Genomic DNA, 16,685 nt, shown 5'->3' on the forward strand with positions numbered 1-16,685 from the left:
CACACGTTGGCAGCTCTGAGCATCGGCCCAGCGCAGAAGGAACATGGCAATGAGGAAGGTGTTCGAGCACTTCTGTGAAAGGTACAAAACAATCACGTGTAAGTGAGAGTGGACTGTCGGGCCAGCCACACAGGCACACGAGAGCCAGGAGAGCACACGGCGGCCTCAGCCACAGGGGCTTTCCCAGGGCTCAGGGGTCTTACACTGGAGAACTCGCACGGAAGCTCACAGGGCAGTTTAAACCAAATGGGATGGCCAGTTTTTTTTTGTTTGAGACTTACTCATATATTCACACACATACACACACAGGGGAGAGAGAGAGAGACAAACATGAGGCAGGCCACGGCCATGGGCATCTTCCAGGTCTCCCATGTGTGTATAGGTTCCCAAGCACTTGAACCATCTGCTGTTGCTTTCCCAGGCATATCAGCAGGGAGATGGGTTAGAAGTGGAACAGCTAGACTCGAGTAAGTATTCACAAGGAATGCTGGTGTCACAGGCAGCAGCTTTAAAGGCTACCCCACGATGCCACAGGTGGACTTTTAATTAAGATGGGAAGCAAAATCAATGGGAAATGTATGTTTTGAGCAATTCCTAATGTTATTCTATTTCTGAAATGTGGGAAAAAGGAAGAGGAAAAGCTTCATTTGAAATTTGTTGTTTGGAAGAAATGAAAAGCTCTGTGCTTACTGTGTTCATTGCCCGAGTATCAGAACTGGCCGAGCTGGGAGGGCAGCAGCGCAGGAGTGGCCAGGCTCTGGCTGCGGGCAGCAGTGGGACACCGTCCTCCAGACACAGCCCTGAGGATTCTCCAGGCCCAGAGTCTAAGTTCTTGGGATGCACTGTAAATCCATCTCTTAAAGGAAGAGGCTTGGTGTCATGTGACCGACACCCAAGACATACAGCTGCCATCCCATCTCTCACAGCCAAAACACACTGTTGTTCCTTAACTGCTGCTGAAGTGTCATTTGGAAAGGAGTGGAAATTATTGTTCTGTGTAACAGACATTTTACTTTGTAAGGGGGGGAGGAGGACCAAACCCCATCTAAATTCTTTTTGGTTTGTATACTGCTGAATTGATGTTTTCATGCTGCCATGAATTAAAAACATGGAACCATCAGCGGCATTTTATGTTAATTTCTTTCCACTGCTCTGTTTGCCAACAAGCAGTATGCCTCTTCTTTGCAACAAGCTGCTGCACGACTCTTGCCTCCAGACCAAAGGGACACTGGCTGGAACTTGAAAACAAGAACGTCGGGGAGGGTGACTATGCAGACTTTGAAACCAAAATGCCCATTTAAGAGGCAGCCAAGGTTATCATGAAAGTGGCTCAAGACCATTTACCCGTAGAAATACACTTCCCATGTCCCCTGGGTTTTTAAGTACAGAAAAATTAAGGTGTAGGAGAGATAATTTCATAACGGGCCAGGCTTGTGCCCCAAGAGCTCCAGAAATGCAGAGTGGGGGAAATGGAAGAGCGATGCTGGTTCCCAACCTCCACTGCTCATTTTACAGGTACTAATCTTGACAAATTAGACCAGGAACTATCATTTCCTCTCACCGAAATCCTTCCTGTTCACTCTGCCCTATGACTAACTCCTTACTGCAAGTCATTTTTCTCTTTCCCATTATAGCATCTGTCCAGAATCTGCTTGTCTGAATGTCAAATTAAGCAAGAAAATTAGTTTTTTCTTTTTTTGTGACCAGAATAGCTTCTTGTTTGCATCTCCAGTTGCATGGGCTCACCTACTGAACTCTCCCTTGCTAGTGGGGGCTGTGGGTGGGGCATCTGCACAGGTCGGCTCGACCCAGGTTCCAAACTGCCACCCAAAGTTGGTGCCCACATTTAATACACCTCTGGCCACCTTCTCTGGATCTGGTGCTTGAGGTGCCCAAGCTTGTCCTGGGATCAGAGATACGTGGTGGCTGGCCGGTGTGCGCAGGGCTTGGCTTGCCATCTAATACCAGCATGCGAAAGCCCTGCCAGGTTCAGCTATGAAGCAGTGGGGCCTATGACGGCCAGGGCTACCCCCGGGGCTGGGCCACACCTACAAGCTCAGAACACCCAGCACTCTGCAAAGGAAAGCAACTCAAGTCACCCAGCTACAGGGTGCAGGGCGCCACCTGCTGTGCCCTGTGCAGAAGTATGGGGGTCAGTGGGCTGGAGCTCCGGGAGGAGAGAGGCAAAAGAGTAGCCTGGGCAGGGGCCCCTTGGCAGCAAAGTATGACAAACTGGAAGAAGAGGGACTCTGAAGTATACCAGGAGACTCTCCCTGTGACGGGGGAGGGGCGGCAGTGCCAGGAGTAAATGACTATGTGCTGTGGTGTGAACCGGATGTCTAGTTTTGTAGTTTTGGTCTGAATCTGCTATCATCAGTGTTCCTTAGCTATCAGATGACAGTGACATAGTTCTATCTAAAATGAGACTGGATGCAAAGGCCAGAAAGAGACATACATGCGGGCAACAGAATTTCTTCCTAGGCCCTCATTAACTCCTGAATCATCAGTGTGAACACTTAAAGTTTGATGAGCAGAAGCGTGCACCACTACGAACAGTTAGCGTCTGGCTGCTCACCCCCTCTTGCACTGGTTCCCCCTTCTTAATATTTCAGCCCTGCTAACGGCTGCTGCTTACAGTACTCAGAGGAAAGGGCTGACAGAGCCTCTGGCCAATAAAATCAAACCTGTAGGAAGCTGGGCTTATTTACATTTTTCTTTGTAAGTACACTACAAGGGTTGGCTCTAGGGGCAGGACGAGTGGAATGAGCAGGCACAGACGCTTCCGGCAGCAGCTCTGATTCCGGCGTGGTGCGGAGTCAGCTTCCCCTCCACGAAGGAGCAGGGGAGGAGGGGCTGCAGGAAGAGCTGTACAATACATTAGTATGTACCTAAACCAAAGCATGGAAACATCAGGCTGTAGAACAATAAACAGCTAAGTGCAAACGCGATGTGGTTGTTTCTTAGAAGAAAACAGTGTTTCATATCGAACACCTCAGAATTAACTGTACCTGACACAAGATCTCACTACCAACCAGAAAGACGGAGACACTCACTCCTGTGTCTAAACACAAATACCATGAGAAAGAGAGGAATTACAAGAAAAAATGGAAAGTGAAAACAAGACAATGTGTAAAGGCACTAGGGTGTAAAGGTTTAGTCAACAGGCTGCTCTGTTCCAAATTTCTTCAGCTTAAACACGTCGGGCTGCGCCCTGTGCCTTCTGACAGTAGACAGCTGTTCTGCTGGAGCCAGGGAACGTGCAAACGGGAGGAGCCAAAGGCTACCACCGGCGCCAACCTCCTGCTCTCCAAAGGGGGCTGAAGAGCCCCCCTGAGCTAGGACGGGGGGCAGCACTGTGCCTGGGCATCAGGCTCCTCATTCCCTTGACGCCCAGTACACTCCCGAGGCAACAGGACAAGAGGGTCAAAGTGCAGGGGTGGAGGAACCACGTGACAGGCAGGAGACAGAACCAGCCCTGATGCTTTCTGTGCACGCTCTCGTTAGCTGCCAATGCCCTTTACCGGGGTAGAGATGGAGAAAAACGACAGCCCCTTTCCAACGCGGCCAGGGACAGAAGCACCGGGAGGAACCGCCTACAACACTCCGGCTTGACCTCCTCCCAGCTATCAGCTGCACGGCAGCTGCACTTCATACAACGACTTGCTGGAACAACAATGATTCACAGATCCAATCTGTGACCAGAGAGAGGCAGAAGCGAGATGCAGGAGGTAATGGGAGAAGGCGGGTCAGAAAAAACAAGGCAGGGGTGGACCGGAGAGGACGGAGGAGGAACGGACAGCAAAAGCTCCGGCACTGGGACAGCGAAGGGCACGCACGAGCGGTTCCTGCAGCAGGGGCTAGTCTCGGCACGTGCTTGCACTCCACTGGCGCAGACTCAGTGCACACATGTCCAGATCAACCAAATATGAACACACCAGAGATGTCAAACTATTTTCTAAAGCAAGCTGGGGGCTGGCATTCCACATGGACATTGACTGGAGTCCTGGCTGCTCCACTTTCAATCTAGCTCCCTGCTAATATGCCAAGAAAGCAATGGAAGATACCTGGATCCCTGTTATCCATGTGGGGAGGCATGTATGACATTCCTGTCTCCTGGCTGCAGGCAGGGACTGACCCAGTACTGGTTACTGTGGTCATTTGAGAAGCAGGTAAGTGGATGGAGGAACTTTGTCTCTCTTTTTCTCCCTCCCTCCCTCCTTTTCTCCCTTTCAAATTAACCTTTTAAAAAAAAAAAAACCCACAGGGACATGGACTTATATTTGCATTCAACAAATGAAAAATAAAAAAAAAATTTACTTTACTTCGAAAGTTTGCTTTATGTCCTGTGCCCAAGTTCATCAAGCACATAATACGAATAACTCAACATATTTAATATATATCAGAGAATAAGGACACAATGTTAAGAAAACATTGGGGAGGAAGAAAGGGAAAAGAAAAAATGAGGAGAAAGAGAAGGGAAACATGAGGACACTTCAAGAAGTTCTTGAAAAAGAGAATTCAAAAATAAGTTGATTTTAGGGCAAAAGGTTTGAAATCCATGGAGTTTTCTTCCCTTTCCTTTCCATGATAATGCATTTCCATGGACTTCTCTGAAGATCCTTCTTGGAAGATCATAATTTTTTTCAACAAAAACATTCTTTAACAAAGACCTTAAGACAGCACCATGTAAAACTTGAACACTTCTCAAAGGCTTATATTTGGACACACCTGGGCTAGCTGGGGAATGAAGGCAGGTGACAGGGAAAGGCCTGGTGGTGAGGCTGCTGAGAGCACCCCAGCTCCCGGGGAGGAGCAGGACAAAGGCCAACTCCCAGCCAGCCCTGGGACCACATCCTGTGCAGCGAGCAAGCCACGGGAATATGACTGCGGCAAGCCTGAGCCAGCACCCTGGGAGGGCGGCTCACAGCTGATGCTGTTTTACAAAGGCAGAAGGAAGACAGGATTTTGAGCCACACCTGTGTGAAATACCACGCTAGTATATGCACATCACAGAGCCCATTTGCCAGTGATCCTGGGGAAGCTGGGGGGAGGGAGGGAGAAGAAGAGGAAGAGAGGGAGGGAGGGGAAGAGAGAGAGAGGGAGGGAGGGGAAGAGGGAGAGAGAGGAAGGGAGGGAGGGAGAGAGAGAGGGACGGAGAGAGTGGGAGGGAGAGAGAGAAATTGAGATTTTTCTACCCACTGGTTCACTCCCCAGTTGGCAGTATGAGCCAGAGTGGGGCCGCCCTCCACTGCTTTCCCAGGCACATTAATTGGGAGCTGGATTGGAAGCATGGCAACTGGGACTTGAGCCTGATTGTCTAAGTGGGATACCAGGAGTGGAATCAGTAGCTATTTTTTTTTTTAAGATTTATTTTATGTGTATTGGAAAGGCACATATACAGAGAGGAGGAGAGACAGAGAGGAAGATCCTCTGTCCCATGATTCACTCCCCGAGTGACTGCAATGGCCGGAGCTGTCCTCAGCTGTTTTCCCAGGCCACAAGCAGGGAGCTGGATGGGAAGTGGAGCTGAACTGGGATTAGAACCAGCACCCATGTGGGTGGGATCCTGGCGCATTCAAGGCAAGGACTTTAGCCGCTAGGCTATGGCACTAGGCTTAGAATCAGCAGCTTTACCTGTGATGCCACAACACCAGCTCCTAAAACTGTTTTCAAAAAAGGCAAATATGTGTTTCATTACAACTACTATAGGGACAAATATTTCTGAAAGAAAGCTAACAGTACACCGCCTTCATTAAATCAGGATCAGGGAAGAGGTGTTACCTCACAGTGGGTCAACTGCTGTTCCTGATGGCCACGTTCTAAGCTGCAGTGCGGGTTTAACTTTTGGTTACTTCGCTTCAGATCCAGCTTCCTGCTGCTGATGGTCCAAGTATTTGGGGTGATGTTACCCATGTGGGAGATTTAGATGCAGTTCCTGGTGTCTCACTGCAGCCTGGCACGGCTCTAGCTATCGTAGGTACTGGTGGCATGAACCAGTGGACACAAGTTCTCTCTCTTTTTGTCTCAGTCTTCCCCAGTATCTGTCACTCCACCTTTTAAGTACATTAAAAAAAGAAAAAACACCCAAAATAGCTATATCCACATTATGGCTGAGCTGTGGAAACATAACATTTTGTCCAAACAGCTAGTTGTGGCCAATCATACTATAATTGGGGTGCCCACATGCTCCAATTTTCCCAGCATGCTCCTGACATACTTGTTTGATAATAATTAATAGCACCTTGGGCTCGGCAGCGTGGCCTAGTGGCTAAGGTCCTCGCCTTGATCCCATATGGCCGCTGGTTCTAATCCCGGCAGCTCCACTTCCTCTCTATCTCTCCTCTTCTCAGTATATCTGACTTTGTAATAAAAATAAAATAAATCTAAAAAAAAAATTAATAGCACCCTATTTGCTTAAACTGTCTCATCTTGGATGAACAATGACAAAGTTATGAGAAATATGATACATCCCTGTAAGTCTAGGAACCAAATTAAACTAAAAGTATTTAGTGTATGAATACCAGCACCAGAACTGTACACAGAGGAGGCCACGGGGCGGGTGGCCAGCACAGCCAAACCTCAGCTGGGACTCTGGCATCCTGTACCGGAGTGCCAGGGTTCCAGTCTTGTCTCTGCTCCTGATTCCTAGCAGGCTGCAGGTGCCTGAGTCCCTGCCATGCACGGGGGAGATCCAGGTAGAGTTTCTGCCGCTTCCTGGCTTGGGCCTGGCCCAGCCATGCTGTTGCAGACATTTGGAAAAGTGAACCAAGTACGTAGATTTTTCTTCATCTGCCTGCATGTCTCTCAAATAAATACAATAAAAACAAAAATACATAGATAAATAAAAATAAATGAACATGCCCTATAAAAACTCGATGGTATAAAAAAAAAAAAAACCAAAAGACTGCAAGAACGCTTGCAGCGGGGAGGTGCAGATTCGGCAGCCGATCACCAGCATGAGTCATGCTCAGGCTGCACAGTGAGCTCACGAATGCACACTCAGGTGGAAGTTACACTCCGTAGCAGGATTTACCTGTTCTGTGTGTGTGTGCGTGTACTCGCACACACACAAGAACAAACAGAGATGTCAATGAGGGGAGTCAGAGTGGGCAAATGTTAGGTAGGAAGGAAACTGAAGGGCCTTGCCTTTAACATAAAGGGCTTCGTCGATGAGTCGGGACAAGGCATTGCTGGGGCCAAGGCTGCCGCTGCTGGCCAGCTGGCTAGCTCGTGGTAACCGCGTGTGTGACCGCCGTGGGGAGTATGGTGAGGACTGACTACCCCCCGATGTGACGTGTTCTCAGACAAAGCTCCTTCCGTGAACTGTGAGAAAAGTCTTGATGCTTTACACGCACCGATGCCTGCCACCATAATGCAAAGCTCTTTCCCTTCCCAGCTAGCGGGAGTGGTGGCTCTCTGTTCTTTCAGTAAAACTGCTACAGTCACCTTCTCGGACCTTCCCTGGCCTTGCACTTCATCATTGATGTAACATGCTCCTGGGTTCAGATCAGCTGTAACGCCATGGTTAGTATTTTACACATATAAACAGTGAAATGAGTAAAGTGATTAAAAAAAGGAGGCAAAGTGCCACCCAGAATTGAGGGGATGCAACGAATTATCCTAAGTTTAGCAATTCAGCCTCTAGCTCAGTGACAGAAGAGAGCTGGCTGCTTTGCTGTCCGAGTGAGTTGGAATTTGACCTAAGAGAGCTGGGTGAGGAGGGGGTAAAGCAGCTCACAAGCTAACAACCAAATGAACCAACAAATACCTCCAAGGATGCCAGAAAGGCACAAGGTAGAGAAGACACATGCCGACTGCGGCCCTGAACCTGAGAACGAAGCAGAACATGAACCTTTGGATCAGCAGAAAGGTACGAACGCCCTGAATGTGCTCTGGCCCCAAACGGTGACTGAACGCAAGCAGATTGCCAGGCAAAGCGAGGCCAGAGCTGGTCAGCATCACTCACCGGAAGATCTCCCCGAATGGAACAATTACAAAACCTGCCAGTCCACGGCTGCATGCTTCTGGAGTAAGTTATGCTCAATGCGCCAACAGAATCTATCAGAGTGACCTGTCACTGAGCAAACAGGTGGTTGTCCTCACGTGTGTGTGAGGAACTGGGTGTGTCTTCAGGAACTGGGACTCCCTTAGGCTTTGCTCAGAGTCCAGTTCCAGCACTCACGTGTGGTCCCGTCACGAGGTTTTTAAATGGTTACAGCAATGGAGTGTGAGCTGAGCTGACGAACACCAGATCTACCTTCCCTCCCGAGGAGAAGAAGTATCACTTAGAGTACCTGGAATACTCGCAGGAGAAATGGGCCCCGATCGTGACTGGTTGCTGCCGACAGGAGAGCCCACGGGAGAAGGCGACGGGCCACCGGGGATGCTGGAGAGGTGGGGGGATGCATGTGGCGAGAAAGGTGACTGGGCCGGGTTGCTCTGGTCCCCCTGGCTGCTCGTGGACCCTGAGGCACTGACCGCCGAGCTCAGAGCTGCCTCTGTTCCTGTGGGGAGGTCATCGATGGAGCCAGACAGGTCCTGAGAGAGAACGAAAGAAAACACATTCACTTAGAGAGAAAACATCTGGACCACACCTTGTCAAAGTACGATCAGAAAAGCCCAAGGATGTGTCTTCCTGAGACAGAGGGCTTCTGGGTGACATGCCAAACTCGGAGCTGGCCGCTGGCCACTTCTTCTGGGAGGACCTCATCGAACATGCTCACCGGATACCAGCAGGTTCTAGGCTGTCTCCTGAGGAAGCAGTTAAGCCGGACACCTTCTCGGGGCCTCGGGCAGACCTACTCACGGCGCCTTGCAAACCGAGAGCCACCTTCCATGACCCCCAGCAGGCCCAGAGCTAGGGTCCTCCGAGCCTGGGCCCTGTCCTTCAGGCTTCAGTGTGGGGGGGCGACTAGGACCTTCTCACGGACTAGGAGCCAGTGTTAAGCAAACACGATGATGAGGAATTGAGACCTTTTCAAATAACTGCAACGTGCCATTACTACAAAATGGCATTTTCTGTGAGATCATGAAAATAAAGTCCTCTAAAGTTATATGGGCAGCAGTGAGTTGTCCTACTGTTATACTTTATTTTTTACAACAGTTCTGTGCTGCTTACTGGCATCCAATTTAGTCGTGATGCCCTCGGCGACAGCTATGAACATCTGCACTTGGCAGACCCGGAGGACTGATGCTCAGCAGGCCACAGCTGCAGGGGAAGGTGACAGTGTGGAGGAGGACGAAGGGAAGATGAGGCCCCATGGCCTCCAGCACTCAAGGCTCAGGCTGACTGAGAGCTTGGGAACCGGTCAGTGCTAAAAGCTGAGGCCCTGGACAGAAGGCAACTGGATGCCAGCTCACAGAGCTGTAATTCTGTTGGATTTTCCCTACTGCTTACTATAGAGACTTCTCAAACTAAGGCTTTTGCAAATTGGTAGATGAAGAGCTTCGCATGTTAGAACAGAATCTACATCAGCAAGGACAAAATGGAAGAAAAAAATTAATAAAAAAAGCAGAGCTGGTCAGAGGTCTGCAGGGTCTAGGATGAAGAGCTCCCTCCCCTGGCCAGGGAAACCCATCACCCATTACAGACCGTAGTTACAAACAGCTAATTTGTCAATGACTATCAACAACACATTCTAAAGCATAGTTGATGGGAACTGCGCAAGAAGACGAATGCCACAGAACAACTGTGCTTATGGAAAGTGCCACAGCTGAACAGGACAGGCAGAAAGCATCACCTCAAGAGAAAGTTTCATCAAACCTCCCAAATCAAATGGGATAAACTTTTCAGAAACCAGTGACAAAGTTGATAAATAGTCCTGTTCGGGGCATGTGAGACACATGAATTCAGACATGTTCAGCTGGTAAGCCTTTGTACCCAGCCTGCACACTGTTCTCATCTGAATGTTCCATTCAGGCCGGTTGAACAGAACACACTTTTTGTGAAGGCAGACAGAGGCGGATTACCCAAGCCAGCTGTGGAGTCCGTGCAGAGGGGTCAAACTTCAGCAGCCCAGGGCATCAGGGGTACTCCTCAAACAGAACCTAGGGGGCCCATTGGATGCCCACGCACGCACACTGACCATGGCTGGGTGCTGACCTTGGCTCGGGGTGGGAGGTGGGGGAAAAAAGGGCGGCACCTCAGATCACTTGGGCAGTGTTTGCTCCCAAGGCCTTTGCTGCCCAGCTCGGAGTGTGTGGTGTGTGAGCTCAGGGGGATACCTGTGCAAGGCACTCCCAGCACGGGGCACTGCCAGTGAGCCCCGGGATCCTATGGGTGCTCAACCTAAGCTACATAGTTCATTGTTTGAGAAATCAAGGGATTAATTTGTGACATACAGAAAAATACGAAATTCAAATGTTTTACTGGGATGTAGCCACATATACTCCGTTAGGTACTCCGCACGGCAGCTCTTGGCTGTGGGACACAGGGCATGCATAGGGTTCATGTGGCCACCATGCTGTACATATTCAACCCCAGGACTCTTACGGGAAAAGTGCTTAGTCCTGAATTGAGGGAACCAAGAATACTGTCATTGCCCCTACTGATTCGCCCCTTCTTAAGGAAAATACGCCTTAGGACAGGCCTCAGGTGAACTGCACAGATCTTACTATATAGGTAGATCTTGATTTGCCCAAACCACACCAAGAACAGGAACTTATCTCATTACTGTAGCCTCAAGAAAAACACTGCGAACAGAGGTGACTCTGTCCCCTTTGCATGTTAGTGGTGGCTCCATGAGGGTGAGAGACCTACATTCTACCTAACAAGTGGGTAATTGCCACTACGCAAGTGGTGCTTAGGCAGGAGTTGGTTGGAAGGGAAATATATTTTCATGCCTTTTCAGAGGGAAAAACAATGGCTGATAATCAGATACACACCTACTTTCTAGTATACCACCTATGGAGTTAAACACAGGGACGAAACATAGATTTAACTTTTAAATAGCATCACATTTTATACAAATATTTGTCCATTAAAAATCCAAAACATTACATTGAAGTTTTTATAATTCTCTTTACGCCCAACAAATTTCTTCCCCAGCCTCCCTAGAAATTCCACGTTAGGATGGAAGGGTGACAAAGAGGAGTGTGAAGAGATCTTCATTCAAGCTGCAAAGGCCTCAGAAACATTTCCCTTATTATTCAACAAGCGGATGGACAAAATACCAGGAGAGAAACACACGCAGCCATCAAGACACTGGTGCCGGCAGGTCCTCCGGGTAACGGGAGGACAATAAAATGATACAACCTTTATATTACAGTTATGCATGCAGGTAACTTTTACTTGTAAATTATACAGAAACAGTTCCACCCTGTGGATTCCTGAGGTATCTGTAGAGAGTCGGCACTCAGCCTGGTTAAGCAGGCAGCTCTGTAACTGATGCTTCTCCGAGGACGGGCTCCTCAGCAGGGCTCCTGTCCGTCTTGTCTGAGCACCGCCAGATCTGCAGTGTCCTCACCAAGGCCCCTTCTGTCAAGCAGCAGGCAGACAAGGCCTTCTGCCCCGCAGCGTCCCTTAGCTCTGTCCTTCTCCCACGGAGGACTTCATGGGCTCATGACACCGGACAATGACAATTTTGTCATCAAATTTGTTTTGGTCGGGCCCGGCGGCGTGGCCTAGCGGCTAAGGTCCTCGCCTTGAACGCTGCCCCCCCCCCCCCGGGATCCCATATGGGTGCCAGTTCTGGTCCCGGCAGCTCCACTTCCCATCCAGCTCCCTGCTTGTGGCCTGGGAAAGCAGGTGAGGACAGCCCAAAGCTTTGGGACCCTGCACCCACGTGGGAGACCCGGAAGAGGTTCCTGGTTCCCGGCATCGGATTGGCGTACCAGCCCGTTGCGGCTCACTTGGGGAGTGAAACATCGGATGGAAGCTCTTCCTCTCTGTCTCTCCTCCTCTCTGTATATCGACTGTAATAAAATAAATAAATCTTTAAAAAAATTTGTTTTGGTCAAATATTGCTATCAAGTTGGGTTTAACATCTGACGTCACTCAGAATGTGGAATACTTTTCAGCAAGCCAAAATAACCTAACACTTACCAAGATACCAACAGTGGTTATTTTATTTTAAAAAAGATCACTGCATCAAAAACTAACAGAATGAAACCTTCTTATCCTTTGAAGCTTAACTGAAGGCAAAAAAGACTTTCCCTGCAGCCACCATCCCTGCGCCCACTCTCCGCCCAGCTAAGGTTCTCATCCAACCCAGTGACAAGTACAAAAGGTGTCACTGTGCTCAGAATGAAATGCCACCAGATGGAAACCACAATCCTGTCGGATCCCGACAAGAGGGACATTCATGAACTGACACAGCACACACATACTCCTGACCCAGTTTGCTGGCAAGGCCTGGGAAGGGCAGTGATGGGACAGGCACACAGGCCAGTTTTTAAAGATCCACATACAGATAAAGTAGATACAAGACATGAAGTTGATGCATTCAGGCTTCTTCACTGCACAGGATCCTATTTGCCTCCATGCATGACAACTCTGCATCCGAGCATCACTGGCGCTGAGGGTATTCAATTCAGCCGCAGGCAGCTTACTTACACAAAGATAAATTCAGTCAATACTGGTAATGTTTTACTATCTTAAAGAACTGGGAATAAGTGAGAAAATTTTACTCCCATGCTTAATTTTAAACCAGCAGATCTTTGAAAAAGCAAATGAAGTTCAAGCTACTCTTAGCTATGGTTCTCAAAACAATTAGCTGGTGGCACAGTGCACATTTGGGCCTCTCCTGCTCAGAAGGGCCCGGGAGAGCATGAGGATAAACACTGAATTAGAAATGGAGACGATATTTCAATCAATGAGACTAGTTCAGGGATCTTGCTCGAGGATTTTAATAGGACACAGTTAATGATTTCTTACCAGGACTCCCCATGGGGCTAAAGCACAGGTTAAAATGCCAGTTCAATGGTCTACAAAAGTCTGCTAGCCATCTTCAAAAGCAGTTGTGGTGTCTCTTATCCTTGTTAGAATATTAAGTATGAAATACAGGCCTGTACTTTTTCTGAATTCTCTCTTTGACTCGATCTTAACATTCTCAAGGGCAGTGACACCCTAATATCAGTATTAGTAAGAGAGATCTGATGTCATTTGTAAGTATCAACAAACTCATAAGCTTTCACAGTGAAATAGAGCTGAAGCATCACACAGAGCAATCCTGCACATGTAGATATTTATAAATATTTGCCATAAACGCTCTGTTAGAAGCTATCTGACCCAGCTATTAAAATTTAGCAATGAATGCTCGGTCCTCTGCTACCAGTTAACATCACAGAGGTCAAGTATCGAGCCTCATTAACGTCTCAGCTTTGTAGACACACGTACAAAATCACTTCCTACCTTCCACCCTTACTTGGGAATGATTGTTTTGGACATGTGACCCTCGGATGAAGCTGGAGCCAGTAAGCTGACTCTCCTGCTCTCACACACACAGTGGAAACCCGCGCAGCGCGTCTCTAACTGCCATGTTTACAGGCATCTTCTCGCCTGTGCTGTAACCTGTCAAGGTCCCTCTAAGGTACCTGCTGCTCACATTTGTCTGCACAACAAATCAACCAAAAAACCCAAAGGCACCAGGAAGACAGACTCCTTCCAAGCACTAGCTTCAGCCTTAAAAGCATTCTCTAAAGCTATGCACATTCATGCCTCAATTTTTATTTAAAGTGCTTCATATACATATTTATATCCTCATTACTTGTGACAAAGCACACAACACATAGCCTTCAGATGGATGAGATCAACTGGAGAACTTAAAAATAGCCACAAGTTCCACAAAGGCCCAAACTGTAACCAAAGCCAAAGACAATGCAAGAAAAATCAATTTAGTCAGAGCAGTCAAGAACCCTCTTTGGGGAAATGATTTCTACCTTATTCATTTTCCATTCTTTCTCAGACAAAAATTTCATTACAGATATAACCTGTTTTAAAGGGACATTCATAGGATAATCAGCTGAACTGACACTTTATAAAAGAAAGACTCAAAGCTAAATATAGGGCCCCAGACAAATATATCATGATATCTTTATTTCCTTTTCAATCAGCACCTAAAATAACAGCTCTTTTGATTCAAAGATCCCAGGGTTAAAACTGCTGATAAAAAATATATTGTCTTGGGTCAGGCATGGTAGCCTAGCAGCTAAAATCCTCACCTGGCACACGCTGGGATCCTATAAGGGTTCCAGTTTGTACCCCAGTGGCCCTGCTTCCCATCCAGCTCCCTGCTTGCAGCCCGGGAAAGTGGTCGAGGATGGCCCAAAGCCTTGGGACCCTGCACCCACATGGGAGATCCAAAGAAGCTCCTGGTTTTGGATCGGCTCAGTTCCAGCCATTGCGGCCACTTGGCGAGTGAATCATCAGATGGAAGATCTTCCTCTCCGTCTCTCCTCCTCTCTGTTTATCTGACTTTCCAATGAAAAAAAATAAATCTTTAAAAATATATACTGTCTTTCTAAAGTTAGACACGGTAAACAACACAAGTACGAAATACGCATCATACAAGGACATTTGTTTCCATTGCGCAGGGGCTTCTTAAAATACTCCATTTTCAAATTCTGCTTGAAATACTCACTTTTTCCACTATCAACCAATGGCTTTGAGAAGTAGACTGAAAAAAAGGCCATTTACCACAATACAGACAATGCTTAGGAATAATCAGGTAAGAAAATTCATTTATAGATTTGCTTCGGTTGTATGGAATTAACTGCCAACTGGGAAGAACGCTGCCCTCTTGGCCCCCACGCCCAGCCCTGCAGATGACCATGGTGACCAGGACAGCGAGGACTCGCTCAATGCCTACCTTCCCAAGTGGCTTAGCACCTCAAAGTGCCAGTAATATTGCTGTGCACATTTTCTTGTAAGGAACCTATATTCCATCTTGTGCTAGCAGGAAAAGTAGCTTTTCTTCTTATTTAATTGTCCAACAGTTAAAACCCTTTTCAGTCTCAAGGCAAGGAAGGCCCACGTCAGCGCTGACCATTAAGCATGTCTCTTGTGTGAAGTTAACTGCTCAAATTTGCAAACGAATTATAGCAAAGCAAAGTGAGGAAGAGCGTTCAGCTTGGGGAGAGTCCCTGGCACACACCATCAAAGGCCTGCAGCTGGAGCTGTGGCCCAGGCTGGGCGCGGGGGGCGGGGGGATGCAGCCAGAGAAACCCGTGATTTCCATCCTTTAGATGTGAGGTGGCCCCCAGAGGCAGACCTATATATGCTCAGCATCAAATATCCATGACGTAAATGATGAGAAAGCACAGATCAGCTCCGGAAGGCAGAGCGGGACACTTCCCCAGGGGCTGGGCCAGCCCAGGCCAGCGAGAGCAGAGAAGCGAGCTCAGTGGGAGAAAAGCCAGGCGTGCAGCAGACAGTCTGCGGCTCGGAGGAAGGAGAGAGCCAGCGGGCCCACCGGGCTCTGTGCTAGCAGAGAAGAGCAAAGAACATGTATGTGTCAAGAAGAAATGTTCAAATTCTGAAAAAAGAAAGAAAACCATACCCTTAAGTGTTTATGAATAACACTAAATATTTTTAATCCCTACACTTATTTGAATTACATAAAATTAAACAAATAAGCAAATAAGGTTTACTTTGTGACAGCACAAAGTTTGTGTCTAAGTGCCTAAATACCTGGAGTCAAGGTTAAATAGCCGTGGGCTTGGCCTGAATGCAGTAACTTCCTTAATCTACACACTCACCTTCTATTTGCAGTCAATGGATAAAGAGGTGGAAAATAGCTGTTTTAACCTTAAAATAGTTCCTCAGCATCTAGACCTGGTTCTGAGGAACATGTGCCTTTAACAGGTTATAGCCTCTAACTACACATTCCACTGCCCAGTTGTTGGTGTCGCCTCCCTGGGCAGTCAGCTATAACGGGAAAAGGGCTCAAGGCTGTGAGCAGCGGACGGGTTTATGGGCCGGTGCTTCACAAACATCATAGCAGGTAGAAACCTATAAATATTAATGACCCATGTGCTTTCAAAGTGAATTGACAAACTAACAAGATCTGTAAACATATAAGAGTCAGACTTTGTCTACCAATTTCTGCTTTTACTGCTGAAAGCATACCGTAAATCTTCAAGACAGAAAAGCCATCAATATCACCTCTTGCATCTCTCATAGTAAAAATTCACTATTTATCTTAAGTACAATGCTTAGCACGTAGACATTCTGAAAACAAAACTTAAAATTAAAAAGGCATGAACCCTCATGAGGCATTTATTTCTTCAGGAGTACAGCAATGAAATTCGTCAAAAACAGTAAACCTATAGAATTGCGAATAAATTAACAATTTATAAAAAACAGTAACAGAGACACTCGCAACTGACAAACTGCCCTGCGCCCACACTGCAGGGAGGGGCGCTGTGTTTGCGCACAGCACCAAAGCTTGCTGACCGCACTTTTCCACATTCACCTGGCGCATGGGAACCATATGAACGTCCACATCTGAGCGACATCCTTCAGATTTTCAAAAACTGCACTGTGCAATGACTTCAGACTTTGACAAAGTGGCAAATACAGCACCAAAATTCCTGTTCACACATCACCCTGCTTAGAACATTCTACACAGCCATGCTGTATTACCAAAACTATGAAATTAACATACAATTCCGGAACTAAGCCGCAGCCATGCCTGGTGCTTTCCCAGCTCTCCAATGTCCCTTTCCGATGCAGGACACCTGCTGGG

At 47.7% G+C, this 16,685-nt stretch overlaps 1 protein-coding gene across 8 annotated transcripts in view; it reads right to left on the minus strand.

Moving 5' to 3' along the window:
• The window catches only part of ARID1B (AT-rich interaction domain 1B), a 370,148-nt gene that overhangs the window by 81,389 nt on the left and 272,074 nt on the right, over positions 1-16,685 (minus strand). For all 8 annotated transcript variants that reach the window (XM_058662259.1, XM_058662090.1, XM_004595447.4 and 5 more), the window contains one exon: positions 8,295-8,538. In XM_058662259.1, the coding sequence (XP_058518242.1) occupies positions 8,295-8,538 (244 nt within the window). The remainder of the gene's footprint in view (positions 1-8,294; positions 8,539-16,685) is intronic.

The sequence above is a fragment of the Ochotona princeps genome, chromosome 1, assembly GCF_030435755.1.
Source record: "Ochotona princeps isolate mOchPri1 chromosome 1, mOchPri1.hap1, whole genome shotgun sequence".
Classification (NCBI taxonomy): Eukaryota; Metazoa; Chordata; class Mammalia; order Lagomorpha; family Ochotonidae; genus Ochotona; species Ochotona princeps.